Raw genomic sequence first — 26,285 nt, forward strand, 5'->3', positions numbered from 1 at the left:
TGCACCACACAATGACTGTCCTTGGCATTGTGGCTCACAGTCCTCTGGCTCCTCTTTTATTTGCACTGCTCTCATTTACCTGATAACTTGTGGGCAGCTCCTTGCCGTTGGCAGTGAAGGAGACGAAGCCAGTGGCCAGGTCGATCAGACAGCCGATCTCCAGGTCAGAGTTGGAGCGGCTAGAGGAAGACGGGCTGACGGCGTCTGCTCCACACACCATGTAGCAGTTACCCCTCTGGACACTGTGGCAAGATAAAAAGCAGAAAATGAGCTTGGCTTGTATGTCATGTCAACAAAAATCTTGTGCCTAGTATTTATTCATTATGTGCCACATGAGGGTTGACTTGTGACTCATTCATTCTGTCACATACAGGCATACTCTCTCCCTCCTTTACTCCCCTGAATAATGTAGGAGGATGAAAAGATAAGTCAACTTGTCTTCGGTTGTTCGGCTGAATAAGTAGTGTCATTTCAACATTAACTAAATTCTGGCACAAGCAAGCCACTGTATGTGTAATTTAGAGCAGAGGTTTTCAAAGTGTGTGTGTGTGTGTGGGGGGGGGGGGGGGGGGGTATTACATTACTTTTCAAAAGGAGATCATGTAGAATAGCCTAAATATGTGTGATATGGTTAAAGAGATAGTTCAGAAACAGGAGTTTTAGGGAATTTTACAGTTTTTAGTAGTAGTAGTCTGAGGTATGTCAAACCACAATATTAGGCTATCTTGGCTCAATTTTTGACTTAGAGGTATGCTCAAGAGATGACAGTCAATGGCAACAGTTTTGCCACAAAGGAAGATATAACTGTATGTAACTAAAGTAACTTGTGAAACCGTATTTGTTTTCTTGTGCTGCTAGAAGTATCATAGAAATTTACAATCGGTCCATATGTTAAAGACTATAGGTACATCATTTTCAGAAATATCATTGCCTTTTTTTAAAAATAGTTTCTGGGTACCCAAAAAATAAATTTTAGAATAATATCACATTCCCATTGGTAAATGTTTCAGTGCATTACACTGTCTAGTAACACCCAGCAAAAACCGACTATAATGGATTTAAACATGGCCGTAAGCACACCAACACAATGTGAAAAGTAATGCAAGGCAACAGAAAAGGTATTGTGAGAGAAGACAAAGTATCTAAAAGGAAATGGATTTCTGAAAACACATTCACCACAGTGTCCTTAGGGGCTCAGTTCATAATAGGATTCCTTCTGTGGCCCTTCAACAATATTGTATGACCTTCCCTAAATTACAGTAAGGTAGCACATTTTTTAAATTCCCTCGCGTACCCTGATTTCTTCAGAGAATCAAGCAAATCTGCTGACTCTTCCTGACTGCACACACCTCTATACATTTCATGATATCCAATAAAGTCCACATTTTAATAAAAGGTGGCTTGCCTCTCATGGACCCGGCCCCTCTCATCTCCCAGGGTGACTGTGACCGTCCGCATCTTGCCGAGTCTGAAGTTCTTGCAATGGTAATGATAGTCAGGTGTGACCCAGCCCACCCACACAGATGCAGGATCCTGTCCAGCGAACACTCTCACCGAGTGGTAGTACTGTCATGAAACCACAGAGCAGAACAGGTGACTCTTACTGAATGGAGGGAAGCCATTCGTAATAAAAATGTTCACGTGTCATGTATGTGTTTGAAAATTTGGGTTGATTTACAGTTGTGATGCTTCCGTAGTCGATAGTTCCGTCTTCTCTTGGAGGATGGCTGCAGAGAGGAAATTATTTCATTTGCCGATAGAGAAAATAAGTACAAATTAAGAAAATGATCACATTGACTAATCTGACATTGCCACTACATCAGGTGTTGTTCAGGAAAACATATCCACTGTTGTTTCAATGCAGTAATAATGTCTGACCTGAGTTTCAACGACTCATCTAGTAGCATGTCCGCAGAGTAGAACTCCACAGGCATGCTCAGTCTACAGTAGACCATGTCGCTGTTGCTGTTCTGGGTGCCAAATGTCTTGTGGGTGACCTTGAGGCAGGGAGGACCGTCTACCGTTCCATCGATCCTTGTCACCTGAGGAGATAAGCAATCAAAAGGAGGGAATCAAAAACAGAAAGAGAATCGATACGCAACACCAATGTGTTCATCAAGACCAGCTACACTGTTTGTAATGGCTATGTTAACATGCATAGAGTAGGCTGAAACCAAATTCTTGTTACAGTCTAAACGGGGGAAAATGCTTCTCTTGGTTGTAAATGTGAACAAAGCTCATTCAGATTTTAAGTGTTGATTGTTTAATTTATATATTATATGTTTTTTCTGTTTGGTTTCAAACAAGCTTCCTGACAGGAGTTGGATTAACCTATGGATTACGCCAACACTAGAGCCTGACCAATATATCAGTCAGCCGATATTATCAGCCGATACTGACCTATCACAGATATATCGGCATCAGTGAATATGTTATCTGATATGTGCCAATATTTTTTTAGTTTTTTTCTCAAAATTCTATGCAGCTTTTTATTATTATTATTATTATTATTTGACTATTTTCCTTAATTAAAGTTGTCTTTTGTGTCAGTGCAGTGATGTCACTTTATATGATAAACTTATCATGCCTTCATTACATTTAAGGGATCATTACAAAAGATATACAAAATATTGGTATCGGCCCTAAAACTATCAGTATCGGTCAGGCCCTAGCCAACACCTTTCTCTGTGTAGATTTTGACATTATTGGACAGTTTACAGTGTAGATATAGATAGGTAAATATGACATGCAGCACAGGTCACCATCTGGAATGGAATGAGCAGTGCTGCAGTTATATGGTATGCATCTTAATGAAGATAATGTTTACATGCAGCTTTTTCTCAGTGACTGAGAATCCCTGTTGCTGCATAAGTAACAGAACAAAAATAAAAATTACAACAATAATAATAATTAAATAATAATTATATTCGTTACCTCAATATGCAGGTGGTCCTCGGGTATTTTGACAAAAGTGGGCAGGCGCTTGCTGAACCACATGGTGATCTCTCGGTTCATGTTTACACCGAAGGGCTCGAAGCCTTCCTGGAGACCACACATGGTGTAGTACTTAAAAGTGCTGGCGTCCTTGCCCAGGTTCATGCGTCCAATCTGAGACAGGCCCAGGCTACACACAGGGATGAAACCTGGAGGAGGGTAAGGGGGTTTGGTGGGTTTGCCAGTAACCATGAAATTAACAGTGTGTATATCTGTGCCAGATGCTCAAGGTTCCTCTCTTCTTTGCACATTTAATTACACGGTCACTTGGGTGTTTTTCTATCACTACCAATACCAATATAGCCCATCTCTGCCCTCAAGTGCTACATTTATTTACTCTGGTGGCTTTACCACCCTGGCAAATCTCAATAAGACAATTAAATGTAATAACACACTATATTTTACTAAAATATGCTTTTCTATTAGCCTTGAAAAACCCACATCACCAAGCATGCAAGCACATAAAATGAAAACTGTCTTCACAGCAGAATCCACCACACATGGACTACAGCAATCAATTTGAACCACTTAACTTAATTCCTATGTGACTGTCTCTCCTTTTTTGTCCTGAAGGATGGTTCATTTGCAGTGTAATGAGCCAGTGCCACAATGGACATTAAATTGCACCATCATTAACATTTTGTACTGTATTGCTATGTTTTGTGCTAACTGCCAGACAAACAAAGTCAAAACTCCGGAGACACTGTGGAGGGAACGCATACAGAATAAATTAAAGAAAAAATTAACACCACGGAGGCCTCACCGTCCTCTGCCTCGAAGTCTGTGAAGCAAAGCTCTGAGCCCTTGTTGGTGATCAGGAGCTCTCCGTTTAAAGTGAAAATCATTGATTTGTCCTCCATATCGATCATGCAACCGACCACATCGCCCTTTTTCCATGGATGTCCAAAGTAGCGGGTCCCTGCATGCATACGTCGACCCTTAACAAAAAAGACAAAGATTTATGTTATTGCAGCAAATTATATATTGCAATGCTAATGTAGCTTGTATGATTGAAAATATATTCTGTACAAGCTGGCAAAATATAATGGTACAACTCTTGAAAGCTCTATTAAAGAAATTTTGTATGAGCAAGAAAAAACTGGTTATGGAACAATGTTGGTATCCCTTCAAGAACAACTTGTTCTTAGGTCAGTCATCTGACCCTCTATCACTCATACAGCAGTCATTTAGCAAAGACGGGGGAAAAGAAACAACCCCAACATGTGTTTTCTGTAATGGCTGCTGCTGAAATGGAGCAATACAATATTTCCTGACAAAGCTGGTTTACCCTGTATCCATCAAAGACGAAGGCCTGGTTGTCTGTTCCCAGTTCCACATCGGGCCTGCAGCCAGGTCTGGCCCAGCCAACCCTCATATCGCCTCCGCTCAGGGCCTCAAACTCAAAGTACCATTTTCCCGTCTTCACAGCATATGTCTGCTCCACGCGGAAGAAGCGGATGGTCTCAACGCTCTTATCATCCACCACATGGATGGCTGGAGCCAGGGAGAGACATGAAGAAAAACAAGATGCTTGTGATAGCAATGGGAAATGTAGGTAACTTTAGGTAGCATTTTCAGTATCAGTATAAATACTTTTGGATGACACTGAAATACAGTAGAATGTCATATACTGCAGAGGTTGAATTTGATCCTGCACTTGAACATTTGTACAATTCTTCACACTCCATCATTGAAATAACTGGATGTGTTTCACTGAGTTGCAACATCTACTTAGAATACAATTGAGAGTAAGTGCATTTTAGATTTGGCCTAGAAAACTAGAAGTTATAAAGGACTTGAAACAGCAGTATCAATAACATGGCCTTTCTTACCCTCCTGGTCTGGGGGGTCGATGTCATATCCATATCCAACCATTGTCCTGATGGCCTCTCTCAGACTGTCTCTATTAGATTTCTTTGTGCGCTCATCCAATAAAGCATATGGCACTAAACGAGGATTACGCCTATTCTTCAAATCCTGTCACACACAAAGAAATTACACCATAGGATATCTGGCAAGTGCAATATAGACTTTCTATTATTAACTATTCATTCAAACTGTAAAGGGGGACATATCATACACATTTCCATTTATTTATACTCTGGGGCTCTACTGGAAAATCTGTGCATGGTTAAGAAACATATTTATCTTATACTGGCAGCCCCTCAGTTCAGCCTCTGTTTGAAACAAGCCGTTTTAGCTCCTGTCTTTTTAAGGCTACTTCCCGTTGAGCCCACTCTGTTATGACTGGTAGGCTGTAGCGGCTCTGGCGGCTACGTAAACAAACATTATTAGCAGGATTTTACTCATTTTTCTTGATCTTTGCTCAGAAAGGGAAGCTGAGTTTGCGTTGAAATCTGATACTAAATATGCGAGTGGACATCACAAACAACCAGTGGAACAACCTGAGCAACAAAGGCAATGGAACAGATAGCTATTTGTAGCCATGCATGAATAATCTGATGTCATCATGAGGCTGAAGTAGAGGCAATTTAGCAAATGAAGCCCTGGCTCTTGATTTGCGAGGGAGAATTTTACATACTTTCACCTCATGTTTTGGAACATTGACCATGTTTAGCATCCAACAGTATAAAATGACACAAAAAACGCAATATGTCCCCTTTATGACCAATACACCTCTATACTTATAATGACGAATTCATTTTACCTGTTGGATGCCATAGGTCCATCCTTGTTTAATTCTGTCTTTGGCCCACACATTGTGTGCGTTCTCGGCCAATTTATCAACTAGAACCTCCTGACCTGCTGTCAGTTTCACATCAGAAAGGTCCAGTGGCGCAGGCTTATACCCATTAGACATCATGTAGCTGCAGACAAAACATCAGGAGATAATAGAGTATTAAATGAGTATCTTGTTTCAATTTCAGTAGACAACACAAAAGTCAAATATTATAAAACATATAAAATGGATCTTTTTTTGTTTCTTGACATTGGAACAAATACAAAAGAGCTGTAATAAGGTAGACAAACTGCAAACATACTCTTTGGGAAGTTTGATTTTCTTCAGGTCGTCCTCAGCATGAACATTGACCTGAGCAACATGGCAGCCAAGTGCCAGCAGGGTTCTGAGGATGAAAGAGAAACAGAGAGAGAAAGAGCATAACTGATGTCAATACTCAAGCCCCATTTCACTTTGTTAGATGAATATGTTTCTGTCTTACACCAGCAGAATCCATTGAGAAACTGCAAAAAAATGTGTAACACAGCTCATTAGTCATTGATAAATCTCAGTCAATCAATGCTGTTACACTGTGAATAGTATCCAGCTTGGGCCATGTGGATCTATGGCAGTTGGGTCCCTAGCAGCATGTAATTGATGAATTGCATAGCGGATTGTAACAGGAGGCCGCTTTATTGAGCCAAGCCAAATGTTTTTACAGTGAGAGGACTCAGTGGTTGTCTCAAATAAGCACAGGACCTGAAGATTTCTTAAAAATCAATACTGGAATTCACTCAGGAGATGCAAGCCATTACAAACACTGCTTTAATCTTAGCCTTAATCTGCTCTCACATGGCATTCAGCGGGGGAAACAGCTGCAGTTTCATGAATAGGTAAGTGGGTCATTTAGCAAACTGGCCGGCCTTACTTAAGTGTTTCACTAGACATCTGTACGTTGTAGTTCCTTTCGGTTTCGGGCAACTTGGTGAAATCCACGAGGCAAGGGTGCTGCCTCTTGTTGTCATCGCGAACCTGAGGAGAAAGCAGATTGGTGTTATATTTCATCTTAGAGCAAGAATCTGGATCCTATCAACCCTTCTTTTGGTTAGTGAAGCTGTCTTTCTGTAACTGCAACACCTGTAAAAAGCACAACAGCTCAAAAGGAAAATACTGGACCGGACTACTGGACGTTAGCAGATGAACTGTTTTCCTCTCTGACTAATTCATGCACTAGCTTGTAGATATTTTAATGATGCAAAGATAAGCCAGAATCAGTTCAGAGAAGATGAACTGATGCAACTGAGAGATTTAGACTTGCAATAAAACTCTGCCACACTACAGTATGTTGTTGACAAGGGTTAAATACAACCGAGCTGCACAGACGGTATGAGCAGTATACAGTCAGGCTAAGCACTCATATACACTATAATAAAGCCATATCCAACTTTATTATCATCCTGCCTGCCAAGTATGTGCCGCCTGTCCAAAGAGCCTTCAATCTTGAATTCAACACAATGTCACTTTGAGTTCAATGAGGCTTGTTAGAGCTAAATTAAATACCAAGCAGCTGTTTGAACCTAAATGTTGTCCTTAATAAACTATAAAAACTGGGTTCCCCTCTGAGTGCAGCATTCTCCCAGTCTTAATTAATGTGCATGTCGTACTCTTGGAAGGTGAGACACTCATCAAGTTTGTTAAACGGCCGCTGTGGCGACGGCCTCAGAGGGAAATGATTCTGTGATAGCCACTACAGTACAAAGGAGGCGGCGCGTGTGATCGGACTTTTAACTGTCGCCTCCTGTTTCTCAGCGAATAGGAAGACTGATGGATGGTAAAATGACGGGATGGAGATAGAGAGATACGGTGATGGCGGAAAGGAACAAAGTGTCTTTAGATGTACTGGATGATCACTACAGATTGCCACTTTACCTTTAACGACATACACCTTATCTGACATTAAAGCTAAGAAGCATTGAAGCTTCTTTGCAGTGTTTTTAAGTTTATAATTGTATAAAGGTATAGGTAGGGAGGTTTTGTAAGGTTTATATAAGTAATAGGGATTCTTTATTTGTTTGTTTTTTTCCCCTTTTTTCAGAAATACTTTTTCTCTCCCTCATACTACCTGAAGCATTTTATTAACTGTAGTAAGTGTTCACTACAAACATAGTATGGATGTATGTAGGCACCTTTTCTCCTTGTTTTCTTTTTTTTTCCTGATTGAATTTTTTTAGTTTATATACAAGAAAACACAGGTATCAGAACAACCCAGGAACCATAAATCCCAACCCCCACCCACCCTCACCCAACAGGACTTATAAATCAATAATACACTTATACATTCTGCAGCATTAACTAAAGCTGACTGTCCAAAATTGTAAGTAACCGTTGTTGTCTCAGTAAAGACTGTGGGGCCTTGCCAATATTGGGTATTATTATAATTATTATATAATAATTAATTATAATATTGGGTCATTTTTTGTTAGCTACGGTTAGACGTCCAACCATATTCTTCTTTGTCGAGTAAATTTCATCGTTCAACAATGTTTTCTTGCTTTTCTGCTTCCTTTCAACTCTTTCCTTATTCCTTTCCTTTTCCACCTGACATGAAAATGTAAAAACTGCCCAATCTGGAAACTTCAAGCAAAACTAAACTGTATTGTACCTCAACAAATAGTTGCATATGGATACTTTAGCTTTACTGCTAATTGTTTGCTTCTATTCTTATTATTTAGAAGGGGGCTGGCAGTATATTGATGTCAGGGACTTAGGGGAGAGATAAATGAAGTGCAACAAAGCTCCCACGTCATTCCAGTATATGTGTCCTCTGAAGAAAGAGCCAAACCCAAACTGCTGTCATGTAGTTCAGAAGGACACTGATATTAGAGTTAATGGGCCATTAACAAGCATTTTACTGGCGAGAGCTACAGCTGACCTCTGTCATTCACTGTTTCCCAATGTACCCGGGGTGCGTTCGCGTGCTCAACGTGATGATGAATAGCAGATTTACCTTGCCGAAGGTCCAGCCCAGTTCGATCTTGTTCATCCCCCACAGTTCGTGGATGTTTTCTGCCAGCTTGTCCCGGACGTTGTCCAGGTGAGGGGGTAGAACAATCTGCAGCGAGAGTAGGGGGAACAGATGGTTCAGTTGGATGATAAAAAGATGCCAGTGGGCCAACAAAATTGTTCTCCTTTTTTTCCCTCCTGACTATGCAATTGTTAGATTCCTGGGGATAGTAGAAAGTTGCACATTATTTTGGCTTCGTTACAAAGATGAGGCAAGTGTGCACTCATTTTGCTTTGGTGCTTCAGGGCCACTGCGGTACTGAGAATTATATAACAGGTCTGTAACATTAATGGAATTTGTCTCAAAAGAGTTTCCTGAAACCTTTGGCTTAAATAAAGAAAGATTTATTTTATTTTGAAACAATTCTCAGAGGAGGAGCAGCAGACCAGCTTTTTTACGGAGACATTGAACAACTTCACTGTTTGTTGTAAGTTTAATGTCTAAAGAAAAGAAAATATTTTACAACTAGTATTGTATAATGTTTTTTTTAATATCTCCAGGTTGTGAATTTTGTTTTAATTTTAATTGTCCTTCAAATCTAAATTTTAGGAAGTGGGGTTAAAACTTGAAATGCTGAAAATAATGTTCATAATCTAAATAAGCATTTGATACCAAAATAAAACACTTTTATGGAAAGACATTACAACTAAAATATATTTCATTTATTACTGTATTAACACATTTGTGTTTCCCTTTTTTTAATAAGTGTTTCACATTATTTCCATTCATACCTCTATAAGCTTTCCTTAGCTGTATCCTGAATTCAATGTTTAACTCTCACTGACAGCTCTGCATTAAACTGACAGCAGCCTCCTCACCTGGCTGGTGTCAACAGGAGTAGGGATGAAGGAGGCCTGAGAGAGGAAGTGGGTGGTTCCGAGCAGGTCACGGACCCCATCGTGGTCCCTCTTGTACTCCTTCACAGGCTCCACGTGCATCTTCTCTTTAGGCAACAGCGCCTCGTAGCACGGAGAGTAACCAGCAGGCGGCAGGAACTTGAAATCTCCGTGGCGTCCGCCCAACAGGAAGCGAACCCTGAGATGAGAAGTTACATAAGATTGCTGGATGTTGCGCAATAATATTTTGACTGTTAATGCCACTGTGGGGATTTTAAGAGTTTCTTTTTATTTATTTTTTCAATACATTTTGAAATCTGCAAGTCAAACACAATTTCAGCAAGCAGCACTCAAGACCTGTGCTGTTACATAATAAAAGGGCTGCAGAGGAGGGTAAAGCCACCCAAAGGGAGTGTTTATACCCCCCTCTTAAAAGTATGCTGACATTAATCTTTCTGCCACAAAATCATTTTGTACTTTGCAACACTTAGTACTAATATAATTAAAGTTTTAAGAGGATTTTAAGGAAAAATATTAGCTTTCCAATTAAATATTAATTTATTTTTTGCTGTGGGTAGATATTTTGTTCCATGATGATCACAGACATGAGGTCAACTCACTAACCTTTTAATTTAACACTACCTCACCTCACTTTATATCTAAAGCTATGAATGCTGACAAGATGTAATTGCAACTCAAGTGTATAACCAACCCAAGCAAAAAAAATAAAAACAAGATATTCTTTTGGGAATTCCTCTTCGTCTTCTTTTCCAATTAGAAATGCCGAGCCTTACTTGACACCCGCAGAGAAGCTGACAACAGGGAAGAAGAACCCATCGGTGTTGAAGTCCTCAAACATGCCCTGGACGGGCTGACCGTTGATCCTGAAGGACATGCTGGGAGCGCCCAAATCCAGACAGCAGCTGACCACATCCTCTGAGTTCAGCAGGTGCTGGTTAATGGAGGCCACGGCCCTGGGGATTCGGCCTAGACAACAGCGGGCAGAGACAGAGAGGGAGGATGGATGTGTGTTACGGCTTCAAAGTCATTGTGAATGTAGGGCGGGATGATGGGAGAGGAGAAGAGAGGTGGAGAGCGGAGAGGTGGAGAGATGGAGAGATGGGTGACAAGTGCTTTTGGGATGACATGAAATGGATGAGAGGAGGTTTTAGGTCTGTTAGTAGATTTGGAAAGGAAGAGAGGTGAAGTAGGTGCTATGCTTTTAAATGAGTACAGAGAAGAGGGGGCATTTAAAGGACTTAAAGCCCTAACACACTAAGCCAACAGTTGGCTGCATGAATACAAAACTACTGACTACATTCTTTTTTATGCAGGCGTAGAGCGTACCTGCATGTCAGCCATCAGCTATGGCTTTTACTATGAGTTGCTAAGTTGTGAGACAACATGCCTCAAGTGGTCTATCAAGGCCCACACAGGAGGTGACAAGTTTTCCACAGGGGAGGCAAAGGAGGGCAGGGGAAGGAATAGCTTAAGAGAGATGTGTTAGGTGGAAGTTGGAGGATGTATTTTGATATCACTGAGTGCTGTGACTTTGCCATGTAGTGAAGGGCAAAGTGGCAGCACTCAGTGATATCAAAATACATCCTCCAACTTCCACCTAACACATCTCTCTTATTCCTTCCCTTCCCTCCTTTACTTCCACTGTGGAAAAAAGCAGTAGGGTTCTACCTCATTTACATTCATTTCAGTACAGTCTATCCAATTCAATTAGTGTTTTGTGTACTATATACAAGAGCTGACTTAACTGTAATGGTATTGCACTTACTCTTTGTTAGTATGGTAAAATTAAAAGGGACAGGAAATGCTTTTACTTATTATTTACTCATAATAATAAGTTTCCTTGTTAATTTGACACATATGAAACTTTAAAAAGTTGAGTATGAGTATTTTACAAATAGCAGCTTTACTTGCTTATGGTTTTAAATTAAAGTGCTGCTCATGTGGGAATGTCGGGTCTCTTTAAATTAAAGAGTACGGTCTAGACCTGCTCTTTGTGTAAAGTGCCTTTAGATGACTTTTGTTGTGATTTGGTGCTATATAAATAAATAATGATTGATTGATTGAAATTACACTGCTTAATGACAAAGATCATCTTAATCCTTATATACTTTATTCAGGAAGAAGACAAACAAAGGAACCTCTCTGTATTTTCTTACCTCTACAGTCATGGAGAGTCTCATGTATGAGCAGCCAGTAGTTAAAACTTTAGCAAGGTTACCTACCTGACCAGAGGTGAAGTCCATCATAGCTGTAGGAGTACAAGTCATCCCCGGCACCATTGCCTCCCCATCCTTCTCCTCCTCCAGGGTACGGAGCGTAGCCTTTAGCGTTGGCCCAGCCTACCCTCAGGTGGGTCGGCTCCCCGTTTACAAAGTGGTCCACCTGGTCTATCACCAGCTCAAAATACCACTTTTTATACTGAGCTGATCCTTCAGCCACGCCCAGGAAGATGTTCGGCCTCATACTAGATGTGAAAACAGAAGAAGAAGAAGCATGTTTAGTCAGAGGTGTGTTATTATATTGTATGGTAATCTAAAATAAATGTATGTATTTACAAATAGTGACAGCAAAGCTCATAAATGTCCTCCCAGCTCATTGTGAGTTCAGTGTTTCAAAACTTGACACAAGAAATAAAACAATAAATCAATTTGACAGCAAATGTACATGCAAATGTGTAATGGTTAATAGTTTTGGTCATTTCTGAAGCAAAAATACTGCATACACATCTCCTGTATTTGTTGGTTGTATTATAATAAAGAGGCAAAAAAATAATGATATATGGTCATTATAGTATTGCTAAAATGGTGGTCTAAGACTTTTGCACAGTACTGTATATTAGTAAACTGAATGTCTTTGGTTTTCAATTGATAAAAGGAATAATTTGAAGAGGCAAACTTGTGCTCTTGGAAAAATGAGTGTAATGTAATTATAATAACCCATTATTATCATCATTATAAATAATAATTTCATGGCATGTTATAGACAAAAAAATGTATTAATTGATAAAATAAGCGGCAGAGCTACAGTTGAAAGCTTTAAGTCAAAACATCAACAAGGGGCTGTGGGAAGATTTGGGATTAGGAGGTGCTGTTTGTTCATCTTGACACCAATATATATATTAACATATAAAATACATCCAACATGATGTACTCAAATAAGTTTGAGTCTGAAAAAACTAATGCTTCAAAGAAGGTAATATGTAATGAGAAGACATTTTGGTCCTTTACCTCTGAACATCATTGACCAGTCGAGTCTGAAGCAGCAGGTCCCTTTTGGGAAGCAGGTTGTCACAGATCAGATTCTGATTGGCTCTCACCGCCACCCCGTTACAAACACAGAGGGAACACAGGACATCCAGAATCTGACAGAGAAAGAAAAAGACTATGTTAAACATTTGTTTTATTATTATCACACACATTCATGTGAACTTCCACACTGTGTTTCTCTGTTAAATGAACCACTGCTCAGTCAGATTATCTGCTAGTTTAAATGCTTGTATAGCACAGCTATAAAGGAACCTTCAAGTCAACAGAGCCTGAGACTTCCACCTGCTACTCATGATCAACAGCTGTTGTTTACGAGGATGGCCTTTCATGCCTGGCACAATTTAAAGAGTGAATAATACAAGACATGTGAAACACATAGCGGGGCAGAAAGTCATTTGATATAATTACAACCATGAGAAAGATTTACATAAATTGTTTACACAGTTCTGACTTGTTAGTTTGACTTTTGTTGAGCAATAATTGAGGTTTTATGAACTGACAAATAAATCATTTCTCAGGCTAAAAAGTATTTGTACTGGGTTTAGTTTGTTTGTTGTCTGCCTGCTGTGAAGGAGAAGACAGGATTTGTGAGCTCAGATGAAGGATAAAGCCTGTCACTGTGGGCTTACAGCCTAATTCTGTGTTTCCCCACTGAGAATGCACTAGAATTAATAAAAAGAAACATAAAAGAGAATTTTTTAAAAACTCGAATTGGGTTAGAATTAAGCAGGAGTCTCAATTCTCTAATTGGCTGCATTTCCTGGAACATTTGCATATAAAGAATATCTCTGAAATCACCAGCTTTGTGCTACTTCTCAATTTAAGGAAAAAGTTGAAGTTTAACAAGTTGAAGTTGAACTTTTTCTTTGCCAAGTAATCAGCATTGTTGCCAGCAGTGTGGCTCTTCAGAGGAAACTGTGTGCCAATTTTCATTGAGCTTTTTCACTCTGGAGCAAGCTCCTAATGACTAAAGTGTTACCCTGAGCTTTCATCTAATGCTACCAATAAGTGTAAATTACAACCTGTCAAACAATTCACTCTCTGTCATTTTACGCTGCACTTTCAGATTGATGCCAACACATTTGGCTTAACATATTAAATGTCGGCATGTTATAGCCTAATTGGCCTTTTAGCACACTAAATATAGGCAATACATAGCTACAAACTGACACTTAATACAATATGATAGTGTAACATGTTAGCATTTAAATGTCGTACAATTGTTAAAATGCATGTTAAACTGGAAAAAATGGAATTGAAGCCAATCACCATTCAGTTCAAAGCACGCTTTGCTAACACTACATCCATATTTGTGTACACACCTTATGGTTGCGTCCATGCTTATAGAGCAGAGAGATGATGGACTTAATGTGCCCTCTCTGGATGATGTTCAGAGCCTCTGGGCTTTCAACCAAGATACAGTGGAGAACTTCCAGGATTCCTAAGTCAAAATATTTTATCATTGTTAGAGCAAATGTTTATTAAATATACCACATTTTTTGCATGAAATTTTGTTTTTCTTTTCCCCAAGTTTTCTATTATACCTGATGAAGATTCCAGTCTTTCCAGTTTGCTGACCAACCAATCCAGGTTTCGAGAAAATTGGGTGCAGTTGTTCCTGTTTCCACGAATCAGTGAGGCTGAACAAAGGACAGACATACACAGTGATTAGTAAAAACATGGATGTTGCAGACAGTTTGAGTTTCAATGAAAAAAAACTTGTACATCATTTTCAAATGAACATAAAGTCACTCTTTCACATCCTCAGACCACAGGTAGTTATTAACACTGATCTGTGGAAGCTCCTTTCACCTATTATTATAAAGTCTTTCTGACAAGGATATGATTGTAAAGGCACTACGAAGTCAGGCGCTCTATGCTCTATAAAATAGTTCAGGTGCGTTTCCTTTGTGCCCTTTCTCGGTCACAGTGGTGACATTAAGAAGTCTGCTTAATATTTCACTGTCTCATTTTTCACCATTAGGATTCAGGGACACTAGATTGATAATGCCTGTGAAACTATTTAACAGCACTTTGTGCCAAAGGAATACTGATGGGTGTCTAATCTCCTTTAATTCTGCCTTTTCAGGAAAGCTATCGTTCAGTAGGAACATATGAACAGAGCCACACTACGAGGTGAAGGAAGGGAAGTTTACCATGAATGATGTCAATGTGAAATTCAAAGTCAGAGAGAGAGAGGAGAATCTAAGGCTATGCAGACTGTTGAATTGTGAATGAATAATTATACTGCCAACATTTTATGAGGTTTAGTCACTTCTAAAACACATTATAGATATCTGCACAATACATAACATAATACAGCTCAAGAGCTCCTATAAACCTTCACAATGTACGAAGGCATCTCAAAGGAGGTCAAATATTTGAATTGTTAAAAACTTGATCAAACATCATGATACTTATTTGAAGTTTTTCATGCAAAATGGGTGAATAATTTTAATCCAGTGCAAATTATATTATGTGGACTAGAGTAATGCCTCATGACTTTTGTTAAAGGCATCCTGTGGGCCCACTGCAGAGGAATGTCTGTTTCACTACTGGGTGCTCATTTTATTTACTACAGTTTTCCTGTTATTCTGCTGTTAAACAAACATGGCAATGCACCAACAAAAACACTGAAGAAGAAGTCTTTTAGCAAATAAACAAAATCTATTTAAACAATGCAAGACTTTTTTTTAAATCAGCTCTCCACGTTTATTCAGTATGTTTGCTAGACCTTAAAAAAGGTACATCAATGCATTTCAGTGAATAATTCTGAATGTTTGTTTGCAAGAAATCTCCATGGTGATTCATGACAACCAAACAAACTCTAGATGTTAAATTTATGATTGAAAGCTTCAAATGCACTGGTGATGATTTTCTTAACTTCTGTTTTCAAAGTCAAGAACAAACTGTGAACCTTAACTCTTGCTATAGATTATGCCTGTGCTCCAGTGTAGTATATGTGTATCTACATAAAAATATAATGTATTTACAGGCTTGTGGATAATGTCTCTAAATGATTTAATGCCATCTGAATTGCAAATTTAAAATTGCAACAAAATCCCACATTTTAAATAGCTGAAGTAATCAGGTTTATTTAAAGAGTTCAATTAAGCACTCGGTTGTTTATTTACAGTGGTTTGGGAACAGTACCTTCTATATTGGTTCTTTGGTATTTGGCCCTGAGGAACCAGAAGTGATGAATTTAACGTCCATATTCTCATCATTTATCAGGTAAGTTGAACACCTGGATAATTAACTTACACCAATGACTATGTGTTTTTTCTTTATAATAAGCCAGCAGTTACTATGGGAGGGAGAGGAGAGAAGGTCAGGACAAACAATGCCAGTGCAAAATTCATCATGTAATACCCACTTCACCAGACTGCCTTTGCATCCTTGGGGGGTGACGGCTGGAGTGTACTCACAGGAGTGTGTTTTGTGGGTTTTAAGCGTGTGTGTGTGTTTATGTGTGTTAGTATGTGTGTGTAATGTGTCTGCATGTGCGAGTACATGCTGGGGAAGTGATGATAAATATAAGGGCAGTCAAGGTGAGCCGAAGGGGAAGCGGTTGATGGGAAAGCTACCATGACAGCCAAACAAACTACCCAAGAAAAAGTTGTCCAAAATAAAACTTTTTCAGGGTTGCAGCTTTAGCGTTCATGACTCAATACCGGCCCTGAGAGAATGGGATAATGGTAGCACGTGTGATGCCTGGCATTTTGTTAATGACGCTATAATTTCTTCAAATGTGCAGCTAAACGCTTCATAATGTATCCACACGGCTCTCAGAGAACAATGTGACCTAAATGGAAGGCAGGGCAGATTGATAAAGAAGCATAAAAGAGGCATTTCGCCTTTTCTTCCCTTCTGCTCTCTTTTGTTACACATAATTACAAATTAATGTCATGTAAAAGCTGTTACCAGATGTGGCATTGAGGCGGAGGGAGGTTATGGAGAAGATGAGAAGGAAGGAGGGAGGAGAGGATAACAGGCGAGATAAAAAGCGTGAAAAGTAATGGACAGGAGGATGAAGACACTGGGGGAATGATTAATATTGTATGTCTACCCAGGGTCAACGGCTGACAGCGCTGACAGAAGATGTGGATATTTCATGCGATTCATCGCTCAGGCCTACTTACCCAAGAGTTCATAGAGGAGGTTGAGTATATCCTTCCACGCAGCGCCCGCCTCCTCCCCAGCCATCTCTCCGAAGTGGGCAGAGCTGTTGTACAGGTTCATCCGGTCAATGAATTTTGACACGAGGGTGAGCATGCCCTGAAAAAAAGGCAACATCATTAACATGAATAATCTATTATTCATCTCATTAGACAGAAGTTTATTCCTTTTTGCAACATCATTTGGGAAATAGTTGGGTTTTTCTGGTTTGCTGAATGGAGTAAAGTCTAAAAACTTCAAACCATTTTTTGAAGATGAATATTAACTAATTTACATTGGAGCCACAAAGCATTTATCAGAGAGTTGTGAGTCATGGTTGTCAGTTCATTTTGATAGAGCTTTGATAGAACTTACTTACAGTATACTAACTTTGCACTGACCATAATCCTGACATTGAAAAAATCTAAGAGACACATTTTCTCGCATACACGTGGGGCCAAGAACTTCACCATGTGAAATGTCAGTTCATTTATATAATTAAAGAATATAATATATATTATATCAGCTTCTGTTCATTATAAATAGTCTTGACTGTTATCCTGAGTCAGAAGAATACCTAAAATGTAGCAGAGTTATATCTTGGTTTATTATTTATTTTATTTAAATTATCCACTCTTATTCAAACTTCAAATTTAACATCATTTTCAGCTCCACTTCATGCACCCTTACCTCATCTTTGAAGAGATCTTGACGTTTGATGAGTGAACGGAGGAGGCACTGTTTCTCCTCATGCTCCAGTTCTGAGTCGGGCTGCTTGAAATATTCAATCAGGTCGTTTAATGTCTGCACCACCTCTTCAACATACCCAGCCACAGCCGAGGACTCCCCCTCTGATATGCTGTCCAAATCCCTGCGTGGAAGGACCAAGAAACACAAGATAATCAAGCTGTATGCACTGAAATAGACCCACTGAGATTCACTAGTATGCAGGTGTTTTGTCACGTTGTATGAGTGTGACAAATGAGACACTTGTCCCTGTCATTACTTGATGAAGTTGGCAAATAGAAACGTGGTGTTGCGGATGATGCGGGCGGCACGGGACTCCTCGTGCTGACAGCGTTGGAGGATCAGCCCGTCATCCATGTGGCCTTCAGAATGCAGGCAGGCCTAAAGCAGGAAATAGAAACGCATATTTTACTATATAATCAAATTTATACAGCAACAATATGCATCAATACTTGTCCTTTCATCCAGTCAGACTTATGAGATGTAGCTGACTGACTAATGAAATAGGTGGCTGATAAAGAGTGTGTGCGTGTTTTTACAATGTTTCTATAATACATTTAATAAAAGATGGACAAAAACATAGTAACAGCCTGGTTTCAATATTGCTCTATGATTAATATTATACAAGAATTTCTTTCACAAGATGTAAGACTTTAAGAATGGAACTTCTGAGTATGAAGAGTTTCCAGTTGCTAGTGGGTCTCCACCACCAAGGCTCAGTGAAACCTGACTCACTGTAATCAAACAGTATAATCGAGAAGAGAGCGGAGGAGGAGGGGTGGGTTGAAGTGTAGACTGACCATCACCCCATAACATGTCAGGCAAATTGGCAAGCTGACAAGGCTGCAGGGACTGCCTGGCGCCAGCATAAAAGGAGGTTTGATGTCTCTGGGGGCGTACCCAGCGATGAGCAACGCTCCTCATGCCACGCTAATCCCCTCTGTTTTACCCAAAACTAACTCTCACTCTCCATATGGCCCATTATCACATTTAAATGAGTTGTTGTCTCAAGTGTGTATGTTGGGTGAGCATCTGAGAGGAGTGAATGGGGTTGTATCAATATCCAGGGTAGGCAATGGTTTAGAGTAGAGTGAAAATAGACATTTGTATGGGTGAGGTGGGGATTTAAATAGCCATACAACCCAGTAGTTTGATTGCGTGCGATTTGCTTCTGTGCACATGGGCTACAAGGTGTTAGAAACAAGCTATGACAGGCATTCAGGATCTTATATTAAACACATTAATAGACAGATGCCGGACATCATTTAGTGACTATATTTGTAACACTATGCAACAGTGCAATAATTGAGTCATAACTATAGAAAAGGCAGTTCCACATATTACATCTGATGAATCAATTTTTTTCAATGTCAATGTATTACATATAATAAAAAATAAAAAAATAAAATAAATATATACTAATTTTTGTCAATTTTTAATCACAATTTCCACAATTATTATGTTAATGTAAATTCTGGAATAACAGTAAAATATAAGTTGTGGAATAATACGTAAATACGTAAATTCTGGAATAATACAGTAACATTTATTTCCAGCATAATAATTAAAATGTAAGTTCAGGAATAATGAAGTAACATATAGATTCCCGGAATAATACAGTAAAATATAAATTCTGGAATAATACAGTAAAATATAAATTCTGGAATAATCCAGTAAAATATAAGTTCTGGAATAATACAGTAAATGTAAGTTTGTAAGTTATGGAGTAATAAAGTAGAATGTAAGTTGTGAGTTTCGGAATGATTAAATAAAATGTTAGCTCCAAAATGGGAGTTCTGTAAGGATTCAGTAAAGCAAAAGTTCCAATTGATTCAGGAAGAAAAGTTTTTTTCCATTTACCCTTCTCTTCAGAGGTCCTAGACGAGATGATTTGGCATCAGGCGCTAGGTAAGACAGCCACAGTCCTGTCGCCATATGCATGACGAAACAGACGGAGTCTCCATACTTGATCTCTGGCACCCCCATACCTTCGATGTCCCTCTTTGGGCCCATGTCTCCTTTTTCCTGTTGTTTTCCCATTAAGAGGCGCACACACACACACACACACACACACACACACACACACACACACACACACACACACACACACACACACACACACACACACACACACACACACACACACACACACACACACACACACGGAAATATGACAAATGAAGATATATTGTGATTAGATGGTAATCAGAGAGGCAGGTTGAGGAAAGCATATTCATTGGCCTGCCAGAATGCTGCTGCTAGCCTCATTAGCTCTGCTACATTTCTGGCTCAGCAGAGATGGAGGGTTGCACCTGATTGCAGTCGACAGCAAGTAGCAGGGAACATATTAATGCCAATGTTCAAAATGGGAAGACATTGACCTTTCTAGATACAGGAACCAACTGGCACTGGGTGGTGTCGACAAGTGATAGTAGTAGTGGGTGTGAGGGTTAAGAAATACAGAGAAAATGAAGAGTCTCTATCTATATTTATTTTTGCAGAGCCCATGCAGCCTGTTGGTCCTGCGGGGGTGGGGGGGGGGATGCATACTGGGAGGGCAATCCCACTGTGATGTCAGGAGTGGGATGGGAAAATACAGCCTGAGAAAATGAACAGGACTCAAGAGGATTTCATAAAATACCTATTGAGCCTCCAACGTGGTATGTGGAGGTGTCTTAAGGCATTGTGCTGTTTATGCAGCACAGGATAATAATGTGGGATGACTTACTCACTCAACAGGCAGTGAATTCAGGAAATCTACTATAAATATTGATGTCTGTAAAAGGGCCTCAGTCGTGCTAGAAATATTTTCACCAAAAGAGCTAGAGCCTTACAGCTGTGGGAAACATAATTTTTTATCACTATTACACATAAAAACCTTCAGCTCAGTTGTTCTCAAAGTGTGGTATCCCCAGGGGTCCTGTGGGGGTTTCAGGGGTCGTCCAGCTAAAAGATGAGTCATTTATTTTCACTATAATGCTAACCATAACAGACACAATGACAGAATGTATATCTATTTTGGTCATGGATTTCATGTACTCTGTAATAAAACATCTAAAATCTTACCATATAGGGGACCCTGGGACAAAATCTTATCAAATGAGGGTCCATGGTCAGTTTAGGGGTCCTTGATTTGAAAAAGTCTGACAACCATTGCTTAGCCTAATATATTAGAACCTATATGATAGAAGATAGATTCAGGGAAACAGTTCTCTAAAAGCTAAAATGGGTAATAATAGCAGTATTTTGCATTGCAATAGGGTTTGGAATCAAATATGCATAAAACACAATCAAAAGACAAGCTGACCTCCTTTTTATATTTAAATGGCACAATTTAGAAGTAACTGCAACCTTTCTGAGCATCATCAATATATCTATTTTCTATTTGAATTTTAGATCCATTCTCAGCGTTATTTTTAGCAGCAACGCTATTTTTAGAATACATGCTATTCAAACAGAGGAGCTACACAGCCCTCAGAGAGTACAAAACAGAGAGAGGGTGAGTAGAAATGATAGGTAATGGAGGAAAGAAATAAGCAATGCCAAGTAAAGGAAAAAAAATTAACTTACTTACACAGTATATCCACTAAGTACAGACAATCTAAACTGTGATAATGATACATTTCTCTTGACCTAATTGTAAATGGCTATAACCCAGCCACCCCCACCCCCAACTAAACCACTGGACAACACGAATGTTTACGCCAACATTTAAAGTGCTGTCTACTCAGCAGCTATGAAAAGGGCAATTTATTGTGGCGAGCCATGAGCTCATTAAGAGCTTACAGATCCATCTCAAGAGTCTGATGAAATAGTCAGGGGAAAATACTTAGACTGCTCTTTTAATGAGATAAGTTGACTTAGAACATTTATTTACATCAACAGCCAGGGCAGGTTTAAAATGGTCTAACTTCCTTGCTCTGAAGGTTCTTCACACCTAGTTGTAAAAGTAGGACTGTATCAAATATATTCATGTAGAGAGCTACAAAAGGAGCACTGACCTTGGAAGGCCTGAAGCAGAAGGCAGTGGCTGATGTGTCAGACTTGTCCCTGTCCTGCAGGACCAGTCCACGGTCTTCAGCCAGGGCCAGGTAATGGCCAGTAGAGAGGTGGCGTAGTCGGAAGGCCTGGCCCCAACGAATGTGGCTACCGCTCCAGCTACACATAAAGAACTAGTGTCACAAACTTTGGATACAACACTTAAATCTTTACTGTTTACATCATTATTTTTATTATTTGACACGTCACAGGTGAATTACCAGTAATATCAGAGTTCTCCATACTTTTCTAATACAGCTGTCTGACCTTATTAATGATATGCAGTTATTTTCTTAGAAACAGTCTGCATTGTTAACTCTAGGGACATGACTCTAGGGATGTCTTTTCATCAGCTCAACAACTGCTGGAAGAATTGGTCCCCAAAGGAATAATCCTAATGACTTTGACAATTCTCTAATGTGTCCTTTATTGACTCACATTTGGGATTTTAAGTGAATCGTCTCAACAACTATTGGATGGACTGCCTTGAAATTTGGTAAAGACATTCAAACTCCTCCTTGGGATGAAGTGCACTTAGTTAAGCGACCCCTCTGACTTTTTATGTAACATCATTATCAGGTCAAAATTTCAATTTGTCCAATTAATTGTAATACCTGCAACACTGATGACATTCTTATCAGCCTCTGCTGTACTTTGTGATTAACGCTAATTAGCAAATGTCAACAAGTTCACACGCTAAACTAAAATGGTGAGCATCTTGCTGTAGACTCTTTGTCTCATTTCTTATTGACTGATATGTGTTCACAGCACAGAGTAATAAAAATTGTCAAGACTCTAAAGCTGGCATTGAATGGCTAGTTAGATTTTTAGCCTTGTTTACTTATTCCTTGCACGAAAAGGACTTTGGTCTCCCATAGTGAGGCACCTCATTCATATTCTCAGAAGCTACAGTAACAGGGAAAGTTATCTCAAGTCTATCGTTCTCAAAGTAATGTATGAAAACAGCATTGCTTTGGCAGTGGTGTCTAAACATAGTTATAATATTCATAAGACATTTGTTTTATATTACCAAACCCTGTTCTGGAGGCTGATTGGTTTAATTAAATCAAAATAATGTAGGTTAATTTGTTTAGTATGACTGATCATGATGATCACTGATTCATATTTACATGTCTTTATTATTATAATCATCATCATCATCATCATCATCATCATCATCATCATCACCATCATCATCATGTAATGTAATCATCATGTCACATAATAGGTTAATTGACCTGTAAAATATATCTATGTGTATGTCAACTGAGGAATAGATGAGATTTTAACTGGTTAAACAGTCAATGGAGCTTAAATATCTCAGTATGGATGAGGCAGTGTGAACACTGTTCAAAATGCCTTCTAAGCCGAAAGGGATAACATGTGCCTTAATAGATGCACCTGCGCCATTTCAAAGTGTACAGACTCTGACAGGCAGTTCCAGTGAGAGCTGCCATATGATGTGACTGAGGGGGAATTGCGTGGGTGGCCAGTTAAAGAAAGAAAGGGGGTAGAAGAGGAAGGGTGAGAGACAGAGAAGGAGAAGTCGAGAAATTGAAAGGGATGGTAAACAGAACCTCGCCTTCCGGAGAACTCTGCCTGCTAATTAGTGTTGACAGCACAGAACAGAGAGCGGTGACATGAACAATAGCCTATAGTACAGTAGCTATTACATGAAGCAGCAGTTTTTTTAAATTCCTTACGAAGAATAGGACAGAGAAAAAAGACAACTCCTCTGTGTATAGAAAACTATGCCAGAGAATTTGGTTGTTTTAATCACTATCAAAGTGTACGTATTCATTTGTGATCTCACCTGATCCTGAGAGGCTCCAGTCTCCACAGTGAGCGGGCTTTTGACGCTCCCTTACCCGCCTCATAGTTGACTATCCTGAGAGCACAAAGACACAAATGGGAGCTTCTATCATTTCTGAGACTTTCAGTGTCACAGTGGGAATAGAATATCTTGAGGAGCTTCTGCTACAGAAGTGGCACAGGGAATACCAATGATCCTGATAAAATCTCACTGCTCAGGTACAGTATTGGCCCAAATATAAAATAAGCCTGATTATAAGAAGATCCATGCTTTTCCAAATGTAATTTCCCAAATAAAACTTCATCTTATATTTGGGTTAATACTGTATTTTGATAACAAATTATTCCATCAGATAATGTTTCTCAAAAAAACAAATTTTGAATTCAAGATTAAGTTATTTTCATGCATTGATCAGGGAATTTTGACTAATGACTGAAAGGTGAGCTGTTTCATTACTACATCAAATTCTTGCCTAAAATTCACACATAAAAATGACACATTTTTATATGGACATTAAAGTATCCGAAATTGATTCACTATTAAAACAACACAGAAAAATGGAAAGAAAAAAAGCTAAATCCCCTTTAACAAGATGGACTTGGACCATAAAAAGAAGTAAAGCATTTTTTAAACCTCTGTTGTTGTTTTTTCTGGAAGCTGCATAATGCCGATATTTCACTTTACAGAGTTGAACTGCACAGGAGCTACAAGTCGTGTCTGAGAGGCTATTCTTTTTCCTCTCTCACCTTTCACAAAACCAATTTGGTATTTTAGCCGTTTGAAGAAGTGACTCTTTAATCACCAGAAAACTTGGAACTGACCTAAAAATGGAGCTGAAATGCCGCAGTACTAACCTCTGCTCCTCCCCGCTCTTTTCTGCTCCAGGGATGGTCAAGCTCTCATCATGGCCGTGACAAAGACGCATCACGTGACCACCAATCAAAAACCCTATTAGGACAAAATCAAGAGTAAGACTGGAGCTTCTGACAATTTCATCTTCAATCTTAAAGCTATTATTTAATATTAGCTTTAAAAATCTAATATGAAACCATAAATTCAAAGGCCACATCATCAGAAACATTACTACTTTCCTGTAATTATTTTGTCCCACTTTGAGTTATCAGGCTTAATTAAGGTGAGTAATTTGTTATGGTGTATAAAGCAATATGTCCAGAAGACACAACAAAGTCCTAACATTTGCCCTTGAAAAAAAAAAAGTGGATGGAAGAGAACTTGCCTACAGCCATGTTGCCTGATGAGCAGGTAGGCTGTACATTCCACAGGGTCTGCATGAAGGATGCATCCACCTGGATGTTGCCATTGGAGATGGAGAGGTGCTGCAAGAGAGGAGCAGGTTACACAGGGCTTTAGCCAGAGGAGTGGAGATTGCCACTGTAATTGTTGTGTTAGCAAGAGGGAAACACAGACAGACACTGAGATTCAGCAATACTGTACAAAAGGAGGGTGATGTCCCAGAGTTAGGATTTGAGAAAAGATTAAAACAACTTTGTGTCTCTCTTTTGGAGCTGCCAAACACTGTTACAACGCTGTAGGCTGAAAAGCACTGCTGCATCAGTGTTTTCTCTGTGCGGCAAAATCAAGATAATACTCAACAATAATTCCTTCCAGCGGAAACACTTGGAGCGGCTCCCATTTCCCCACAGGGATGATTCAGAAGTGAGCGGAGGCTCAAAATGACGCTAGCCCTCAGCTAGATCCTCACAAGAGCTTATGTGTTGATTGGCGAAAACATGCAAATGTGGAACATGTTGTACCATTTCAATGAATTCCCTTTAAAACTATGCATTTTTATATCAATCATGAGCCAAATACAACCATCCATTAAGTGTTATTATTAGTCTGTCTTGCTGTTAGCTTTGTAGGACGTGTGACTTTTACTGGGTGATTTTAGTCAATTACATTAAACAATACATTTTACTGCTAGCTTGCCTATGTGGTGACATATGATATGGATTGATAATGTGCTGAGCGTAATATACATATATAGCAAACCAGTTCAACATTTCAATTCTATTAACTCAGACTTCTTGCTCTCTAGTGTGCTGACATTTAAGCACCAGGGTGGTCAATTAAATGCAATCAAGTCTGTCTGTACACAAAGACACAAAGCAACGAGCGCCTTTCTTCTTGACAAGAATGCATCACGACCTCTGCGATTGTTCACAGTAATGGAGCACTGATTGCTTTTGCCTGAATTTCTGACGCGTCCCATTCTTCAAAAGCTGCGTTTCTATCAGGCCCAATCAGGTGACGATTTCCAATCAGAGGAGATGAAAGTTGGCCATTTGATAGTTCCGCTTTAATTGCATGTTTACTTCCCTGAAAGGCCGTAGCAGCCATGAGAAGCAAGCAAAGCTCGCTATCCTATGCTTGGCACGTTGCCATCCCTCCCTTTTGCCATTTGTGTCTCCTCCTCTTCTTCCTCCTCTCACTCTCCCTCTTGAAATCCCCCCCTCTCCTCTTCTCTTTACCAACTAAGTTAATTGAGGTCGAACGTGTAGCACTGCATAAGGGAGACAGCGTAAGCTCATCAGTCAGATGGATGCCTTCCATAAAAAAATTTTTAAAAAGAAGGATGCACAGGAGGGATTTACAAGTAATCAGATTTTCATTACAGATAGCAGTGTTAAGTTTTAAAGTTTTCCCC

General features: G+C 39.4%; 1 protein-coding gene across 1 annotated transcript in view; it reads right to left on the reverse strand.

Moving 5' to 3' along the window:
- Positions 1–26,285, reverse strand: part of ryr3 (ryanodine receptor 3) — a 102,293-nt gene that overhangs the window by 59,649 nt on the left and 16,359 nt on the right. Inside the window, exons 9-34 of the mRNA XM_053336721.1 lie at positions 24,855–24,954; positions 24,472–24,565; positions 23,618–23,692; positions 21,768–21,924; positions 19,627–19,791; positions 18,026–18,147; positions 17,710–17,890; positions 17,004–17,139; positions 14,406–14,501; positions 14,184–14,302; positions 12,823–12,956; positions 11,818–12,059; positions 10,369–10,561; positions 9,557–9,773; positions 8,682–8,786; positions 6,603–6,706; positions 5,997–6,080; positions 5,663–5,822; positions 4,827–4,971; positions 4,283–4,488; positions 3,758–3,932; positions 2,935–3,143; positions 1,879–2,042; positions 1,679–1,727; positions 1,406–1,566; positions 80–242 (exon numbers count right to left, since the gene is read on the reverse strand). Of these exons, the coding sequence (XP_053192696.1) occupies positions 80–242; positions 1,406–1,566; positions 1,679–1,727; positions 1,879–2,042; positions 2,935–3,143; positions 3,758–3,932; positions 4,283–4,488; positions 4,827–4,971; positions 5,663–5,822; positions 5,997–6,080; positions 6,603–6,706; positions 8,682–8,786; positions 9,557–9,773; positions 10,369–10,561; positions 11,818–12,059; positions 12,823–12,956; positions 14,184–14,302; positions 14,406–14,501; positions 17,004–17,139; positions 17,710–17,890; positions 18,026–18,147; positions 19,627–19,791; positions 21,768–21,924; positions 23,618–23,692; positions 24,472–24,565; positions 24,855–24,954 (3,756 nt within the window). The remainder of the gene's footprint in view (positions 1–79; positions 243–1,405; positions 1,567–1,678; positions 1,728–1,878; positions 2,043–2,934; positions 3,144–3,757; positions 3,933–4,282; positions 4,489–4,826; positions 4,972–5,662; positions 5,823–5,996; positions 6,081–6,602; positions 6,707–8,681; positions 8,787–9,556; positions 9,774–10,368; positions 10,562–11,817; positions 12,060–12,822; positions 12,957–14,183; positions 14,303–14,405; positions 14,502–17,003; positions 17,140–17,709; positions 17,891–18,025; positions 18,148–19,626; positions 19,792–21,767; positions 21,925–23,617; positions 23,693–24,471; positions 24,566–24,854; positions 24,955–26,285) is intronic.

This window comes from Scomber japonicus, chromosome 17 (genome assembly GCF_027409825.1).
Source record: "Scomber japonicus isolate fScoJap1 chromosome 17, fScoJap1.pri, whole genome shotgun sequence".
NCBI lineage: Eukaryota > Metazoa > Chordata > Actinopteri > Scombriformes > Scombridae > Scomber > Scomber japonicus.